At 35.7% G+C, this 8,456-nt stretch overlaps 1 protein-coding gene across 1 annotated transcript in view; it reads left to right on the top strand.

The window, feature by feature from the left end:
• Positions 1-8,456, top strand: part of LOC130090417 (CMP-N-acetylneuraminate-beta-galactosamide-alpha-2,3-sialyltransferase 2-like) — an 85,943-nt gene continuing 77,487 nt past the window's right edge. The window contains 2 exon segments of the mRNA XM_056257776.1: positions 1-117; positions 120-278. Of these exon segments, the coding sequence (XP_056113751.1) occupies positions 1-117; positions 120-278 (276 nt within the window).

Genomic DNA, 8,456 nt, shown 5'->3' with positions numbered 1-8,456 from the left:
ATGGTTCCCTTCACTAAATGGAGATCTTTGTTCATCACAGGGCTCTTCACTTTTAGCATCTTATTTCTTTTTATGTTCTTCCAAAACGCGGTGATCTATAGGCTACTTTCCTAAAAACATCAGTTGATTCCACCAAAGGAGGTCTGTGCGCTTGTGATAAATGTGTCACGGATCTGAACGATGATGACTGGTTCTTCTTGCGGTTCAACCCCACAGTTCCACCTCTGCTGAACAGGAGAAACAGTGTGTTACAGACAGACGTCTACCGATGGTGGAAGGTACATGACGACTTTCTGGATGTCTGTAAATCAAAGACCAAAGGCACTGGGACTGGGTTATTGGCCTGGTTTCACAGATTAGATTAAGTCAGGGTTAGGCCTTAGTTAAATTAGGATATTTAGGCTATAGCTTTTATTAACGTGAAAACCCATTACTGATGGGGATCTTAAAATATATCAGTGCCATTGTTTTGTCTTAAGATATATCAGTGCAAGTTGCTTTTAGTTAAAACAGCTCAAACATGCATTTCTGAGACTAAGCCTGGTCTGTGAACCCGGGGGATTATTACATTATAAAGGAATTAATAGCTATAGGAGAATACATAACAATGGTAAAAGATGCTCTAGCTTTATAGGCTAATCAATTAAAAAAATATTTGCAAATAATATTTTATTTTAAAATATGCACACATTCACTTTCCATTCGTATGCCTACTCGCCTTGTCGCCTATGAATCATGACTGCATATTTTCAATTCAAAACGACGAAATTTCATAAGAGTCAATTATTCTGTGACATTCATAGGCTAGGTATACTGTCGGTCGCTGAACATTTACGTAAAACAGTAATAGGCCTACTTACATCTTCTTGCATGCATTCCCCAATGTTCATATTACAACCAATAGGCTAGCTATACTATGTAGGCCTATTCTATAAAATTACACCAGGCAAGAGTAAAGGGGACTGTCCATTTGAATAGTTTAAAAAAGCGTTAAAATCATTTTAAAGGCTTGTGAAAGTGGTTAAGATGAATCTCTTTATCATAAATTATTTGTTAAACTGCATGACACATGAACAACAACTTTCATCACAAATTTAAAAAGAAACAATAGTCTGTGACATTAAATGTTTTTTTTAACCTATACAAACTTTTTGTTATCAGCTTTTATTTGCATCTTACAATTTGTTAACGATTTTCAATAAATAATATAAACTGCCCGCCTATACTGTTAGAGGCCTGAGCAAACCCAAACTCTAATATCTCTATCACTCAAAAAATGAACGAGGAAGGTTGTGCAATTTACATAATATATTTATATTTAGTTTACTTATAATAATTGTGTTTTTGACTTGAAATGTTTTTTTTTTCTATTAAGGTCCACGTAATTATGTCTCAACTTAACAGTACAAAATCCTAACCTTGCCTAAACACAAACCATTTATGTTAAGTAAAAAATTCTTACATCCAGAGGGTGGCAGTATAGTGCGAGCCAACTGCCATTTTGCCCTAACTTAATTTGATTGTGTTCAATCTGCTTAAATAGTAACATTTAAGTTTACTTAATCCGCTTGTGTTGGATTACATGATTGATTTGTGTTGCATTAACTGAAACTGGGCGGTGCTTGTTAGTTCCCAGCATGCTTTGCATATGGTTGAATTAAGAGAGAAGAAATGTTAAAATGAAGTGTTATTTTATGTTTTTTTGAGAAAATGAGAAAAGGGGAAGACTTGATAGTGCGTAATTGTGTTTAATGTTCAATTACATTGCAATTATTAGTACCATTTAAATTACAGTGGTTACCATTGTGGAGAAGAGTGGAGCATTTGGTTAGACTGAAAACTGATTCAGCAATACTCACAGCAAATGCTTAGGTTGATGAAGCATGTAAAATTTAAATCTTATCATTTAAGATGCTAAAGTGCTATTGGTAGCCTATAATTGGCTATAGTCTAGAAATGTATTAATGGACATTAAAATAACTTATATTGCATTGGATGAATGAATATTTGAATACCTGAATCATATCAGGGAGCCTTTTTAAATTCGCTGACAATATTAAATTAAGCTGTGCCCAACCATAGTAAATAAGTTGAATCAACCTTAATACATTAAGTTGACCCAACGTAAGTACATTAAACTGGAATAACAGAATTGCATAATGCTGAAATAAAGCAAGTTAATCATGTGGAAATCCTTTCCATAATTTATGTTCATTCAAAGAGTTATTTTTTTGAGTGTAGGTGGCAGGCAGCTATTCTTCAACCCATTTTAAAGAGACATTTCTTCTCCGATATTCTTAATAAAGCATCTCAACTCTTGCATCAGTTCAGAGATTCCAGCACAGGGATTTCCCAGTAGCTGAAGTTCTGATCGTTGAACACATGGTGGAAGTACAGACCAACAATTGTCTGTCATTTGTGTGTGTGTGTGTGTGTGTGTGTGTGTTTGTGTACAGGACACATTGTTGAAAAACACAGTATAGATCAACATTTTTATTGATTAAACATCTATTGAAGTAATTTAAATGTATCACCTTTCTGAAAAGTACATTTCTAATTCTTTATAAAATAGCCTAAGTACAATAATATCTGTCTACTGGGCTTTAATTAGGTCAAAGGAAATAAAAAAATTAAAGGAATTAATTTTAAGTTAATTTATTTAATTTGATATCTCTGCAGAAACAATGGCACCATTTCGATATAATTTCTTCTTATTTATTAAAGTATTTTTATTATATAAACTGTTCTTTTGTGGAATACGTTATTGGCAAAATTAAGTTTAATGCACTTTATATTGTCATTCTCTTCAATTTATTTTAAAGGGGTCATGACATGAGAAATCAAATTGGCCTTGATCTGTTAACATATAAGAGGTCTTTGAACCATTAAATCAAGTTTAAAACGTCATCCTAATTTATTTAATCAAGCTCCAAAAACATCTCGTTTTGATGTAAGATGGGCAAATATATTTGCATATGCCTGCCTCCAGAGCAAGACATCGATGAATAGTTACGCGGATGTTTCACACATATTCCTACACAGTCTCATGAAAGTGCGTATCTATACCACAAATGTTATTTCTCGTGCCATTTATATGCCAAAAAATGGTTTTTGCGTGCATATGCAAAATTAGGATTAGGGGGAGGGGCGTGCGTGCCTATTACACGCCATAAAGTGCATATCATATGCATGCGAAAACTGCATATCATATACACGCAAAAACTTTTTTTGGCTACATAGGCCTATGTTGTATGCACTTTCATGAGATCGGGCTGCGTACCACAAACACAACATTTATTCTCTATTTTTTATTTCAAATTACTATTTTTATTATCAGCGTCTTTTATAAAATACTTTAAAAAAGTTTCAACATTGCAGTTCTATACACCGTAGTTATTGGTCTGCACTCTTTCACATTTAAACTCAACACATTTAGACTTATTCACGTTGAAACTCAATACACTTAAAAAAACGTATAATGCATTACCTCTATAGATTTATAAGTTGCTCAAGCAAGTTATGTTAACATCGCAAACATTTTAAATTAAAACATGCAATTGACAAAAACAACTCTCTCATACCTTTTCTTTTGCATTTAAATCTTTTTTACAAGAAATATTGTGGGTCACAAAGAACGTGTTTTTCCACCTCCAAGAAGGGACTATAGGCTTATAGGCTACATACATTATGTCGCATTGTTGAGGTGCTGTGTAGTTTTCCTTGATTTAATTAGCCCGGGCTTAAAGTTAAAAACAAAATGACTGTGAAAAATAGTAGTATAATTTAGTTAAATGAATTTATGGTGAGATTACTATATTTTCATGTCAATCCGTGTTCATTTTGACCACGAACCATGCGCTGTCGCTTTAATTCAGCGCGTGCAGCACAGCAAAAACAGACTCGTGCGGAAACGATCTCTGCACTGCTGTATACGGTGTTTACTGAGAATGAAGAATGAAGAGAAAGAGAGCAAAATTGGCTATTTTGGCCTTTTGCAGGGTTATGGCTGCAAATTCACTACAGAGGTCTGTGTGGATGCAGAGACGAAGCCAGGAGTGGTGGGAATGTGATGTGAACAGCTTCACTGATGCTGTTTTTTGAAAACTTTCGGATGTCGAGGGCAACTTTTGATTATCTCTGTCAGCGCCTCTGTTCAAGACTCCTACGGCAGGACACTCAATTTAGGCGACCCATCTCGATGCGGAAACGTGTCGGAGTTGGGCTGTATTGGCTGTCTGTGTCTAGGGCTAACTCGCCGGTGGATAATTTGTGACAAACGTCGATGTAGATTGACATAAAAGTCGCATCAAATCCGCCTTGGTTGTTCACACTGTGGCCGTATAGGGGATTATCACGCTGATACGTAGTACTTCCGCATTCAGTGATCTTTGTGCACTGCCACTTCCGTTGAATCACCGATCACTCTGGCAAACTGATGACGGACTACACTAAGTTTATTTATACGGCATCTCTGGTAAATTAGTCTGATTCACTAAAGTGGCGGCTACAAACAAACGTGCTACCTTGTTTTATTTTAAAGTTTGGACCTTAATCCCGGCGAACCGCTTTAATCCACTTCTTCCTTATACTCAATTCAGTCGGGAATCCATGAGAACTTAAGTAGGGTTAGCGTTGTTGGTTAGATTTACAAAGTGGAACAGAGCAGTGACATCTAGCCATTGTTGAATTGCGTCGGAAGTGGACATGCACAAAGTTGACAAATCCCGCCCATGAAACCCGGAAGCGTGATGATCCCCGATTGAAAAGAAATCAGACCTGGGTCTGATTCAGGACCACATATGGAAGTGGTCTAAATCTGATTTGAAAAAATCAGATCTGGGCAAGATTTTAGTGTTCACAGTACTTCTGAAGAAGTCTGCCCTGGTCACTTGACCCCCCAAAAATTGGATTTGGGCCACTTTTGCCTGCAGTCTGAATGGGGTCTTAGAAAAACTGGCAGACTTGGGTTTTCCTTGAACGTCTGCAACTTATCCATTAGGTGGCGACCAAGTGCTTGCTAAGAGTTAAGGGACACATTACCTATAACAACATTAAACTGTTTTATATCACATCACCCTTCCTTATGAGTTACTTAACAAATGTAACATTGAACTATGAAATTACTGTAGTTAGAAAACATTTATTTTCACGTTTTCTCTTGTCTTCCTTTTATCTCACAAAGTCCTTGTATCTCTGTGGAGTTGTGACATTTCTTCCAGACCTTGTTTTCACCCTTTTTCGGTGAAATGACTGTAGTGTGACTGGAATCAGACCCGGGTAGACCATTTCCTGCTGTTCATACTGCACTGGAATGTCTGGGACGTTATCAGGCAAGTTGATCCTGACCCTGAACTTCATTTGGCCCCTGTGTCTGTTGAACTGAAGTAGATGCTGGTTCATTGTCACTGACTGTATCAGGTGTCTTCGATAGTACTGCAGTTTCAGATTGGATAAGGTAAGAATAGTGTCAGTAAAGAGAACGTTGGGAAAGCCCCTTCGTGGAAACATGTTCTTTAAGCAAGCACGTGTTGTTTCACCTGACAAGTCCTGAAGGTGACTGTCACGGACCAAACAGTCCGGCAATGAGGAAAACAGGAGTTTTTGTTGAAAAAGAGGGTTTTGTTTTATTTACCCAAAAAATATTAAACAATAGAAACCAAAAAGTTAGCAACAAGGCCTATAAAAGAGGTCAACAAAATATAAGTATACTCAAAACAGCATACAACAAAACAAGATATGAACTAAACAAACTGACCTGCCTAAAGGAGACACAAGGGAACATATATAGTGGCTTGGCCAAACCAATTTACACATAAGGGGAAACAAAATGGACGACAAATACCACAAGTACAAAGTAACACAAACTAAACCCCAAACCCCCCTCCGACATGCCAGCACATGGTATGGCTTAATTGGCAGGCCACAGGATATCACAGTCCTCCACCCTTGGCCACGCCTTTCTTCCCCCAGGACAGATCTCTCTCCAACATGGTAACAAAGAAACAATAATTAATCGAACAGAAAATGTTTACATAACCCTACAATGTGAAAATGTGTGCACTCCATTTAAACAGTGTATGGCTAAAGCAAATAAATGTATATTATAATTGAAATAAACTATATGATCTGTGTTTTGAAATCATGAATTGTTTGGGGTGTGGCTAACTGCAAAAAATAACTTAACCTGCATGCTTAACCCATGTGTGCTGGTATTACCATTGCTGGCTGTTACCCGGCCTTGCCTGTGTGGCCTTGGGCCATCACAGTGACCTATATGTCAATATATCTTGAAAAATAGTCCACGACCAAGTAATGTTGCTTATGCACTTCGCAAACATCAGCACTGATTCTCTGTGTATGATTATTTAGCATGATTATTTAGGTTGTTTTTTTTAAGGTGATGATCATCCATCCTGCATTCATAAAATACGTGTATGAGAGCTGGCTGCAGAAACATGGCAAATATCCTTCTACTGGCTTCATTACATTGATATTCGCCCTGCACATCTGTGATCAGGTAAAAGTTTTGTCTCTTATTTCAATTCCTCCAATGTTTGTCTCACAGAGTCAGACTTTTCACTATCGGCATGAAGTCTAGTCTAGTGCACTTTGCAAGAGACCATTTGATTGACATGTAAAAGGACCAGCATCATTTTGGTTTTACATGTCATTTAGAGGCGGGCTAATCTGAAATCCATGATGCCAACAACAGTCGCCGTCTATAAATCATGGCATTCATTGTTCTAATTCATTATTTCATTATCCATTTTATGTAGATGCTGACACACACTTACATGCATTGTAAACCGTGCACAATAAAGGGCTCTGATTCAAAGACCCAATAATTCTGAAGTACTATAAAACTAAGATTTTTCATGTTTTAGAAAGAAGTCTCTTTTGCTCATCAAGGCTGCAGTTATTTGAGAAAAAAATACGGCTGTAATGTGAAATATTCATACAATTTAAAATAACTTTTCTTTTTTAATAATGTTTCAAAATGTAACTTATTGATCAGCATCATTACTCCAGTCTTCAGTGTCACATGATCCTTCAGAAATCATTCTATTATGCTGATTTGCTGCTCAAGAAATTTCATATCAGTGTTGAAAACAGTTGAGCTGAGCTTTTATATTTTTGTGAAAACTTTGTCAGGATTCTTTCATGAATTAAAAGTCCAAAAGAGCAGCATTTATTTGCAATAGAAATTTTTGTAACATTATAAATGTTTTTACTGACTTTTGATCAATGTAATGGATCCTTGCTGAATAAAAGTATTAATTTCTTGCTGACTCCAAACTTTTTGAATGGTTGTGTGTGCATATTATAAATGATCAAGTGCAGGTTAAGTATACAATATGCAACAGACCATTAATAAAAACCATGAGCGTTTCATCGTCGTTGTTGTTTTCATTTGAACTTTCATTTGAACTTTTACTATGCAAATTGAGGTGTTCAGGATGTGAATTTCCGCGGAGCTGGATATTATGGTTAGCGACTGTTTGCTTATCAGCCATGTATAACTGTACAAGCAAGCCATGCTCACAATCATTTAATTTTTAACTTTTGGTGCATTGCAAACACTGATGTCCTATTTTTTTCAATCTCTCACACAGGTCAATGTTTTCGGGTTTGGAGTGAAAAGTGACGGACACTGGCATCACTATTTTGACGGCATCTTGACTCACTTCAGCAGAGGCAGTAAATAAAACCATAAATGAGCTTCTGCTGATAAACAAGATTTCTATGCATAAAGGGTGGTAATTATTAAATTTTTTCCACAGTATTACATTCTTGGTTAAGGCTTTTAATGAAACCTTTTTAAAAAGCCTGCATTTTCAAAACAGAATTATTTATGAATATTTTGTATCATTTATGTACCTGTATTTAACCAGGCAAATCAATTAAGAACATGTTTCTTATTTCCAATGGCCTGGCAAGAGCATATTGTCCTTGTTAACAGAGAAAGTGGAACAATTAGAGATAAACAAAAATAATTCAATATATTACATCAGAAGGTAAATAAATATATTAAAATCGAGCAATGAATGCATTTACTAAACAGAATGGTTTTATGTGTATGTCCCTTACGATTCTGTGAAATTATGCATTTCTGTGAAGTATTGTTGAATTTTTTTATGCTGATTTGAAACATCAATTGTTTGTAATCTTAGCTAGAGGAGTTTCACATAAATTGTCACATACATATTCTAACTTCTAAATATTATACAACTTCTAAATTGTATTTCTGTTTTTGCATGTAAATATGTAAAGGTTATTTATTTACACTGGAGTAATATTCGTGAGTTTAAAAGTTTGGTTACTATGAATGAATATATTTTCTTTTTTTTGTCCCATACAAGAAATAATTGTCATCCATCTGTAGATAAATGTTAACCTGGACATGATGGCATCAGATTTAAGCCCATGGATATGTCATAGTTTTGTCTGTTCATGCA

This window comes from Rhinichthys klamathensis, unplaced genomic scaffold, assembly GCF_029890125.1.
Source record: "Rhinichthys klamathensis goyatoka isolate OS25496 unplaced genomic scaffold, OSU_Roscu_1.1 h1tg000144l_1, whole genome shotgun sequence".
Classification (NCBI taxonomy): Eukaryota; Metazoa; Chordata; class Actinopteri; order Cypriniformes; family Leuciscidae; genus Rhinichthys; species Rhinichthys klamathensis.
Note: the sequence above shows the minus strand (reverse complement) of the source record. Positions and strands in the feature narration are given on the sequence as shown.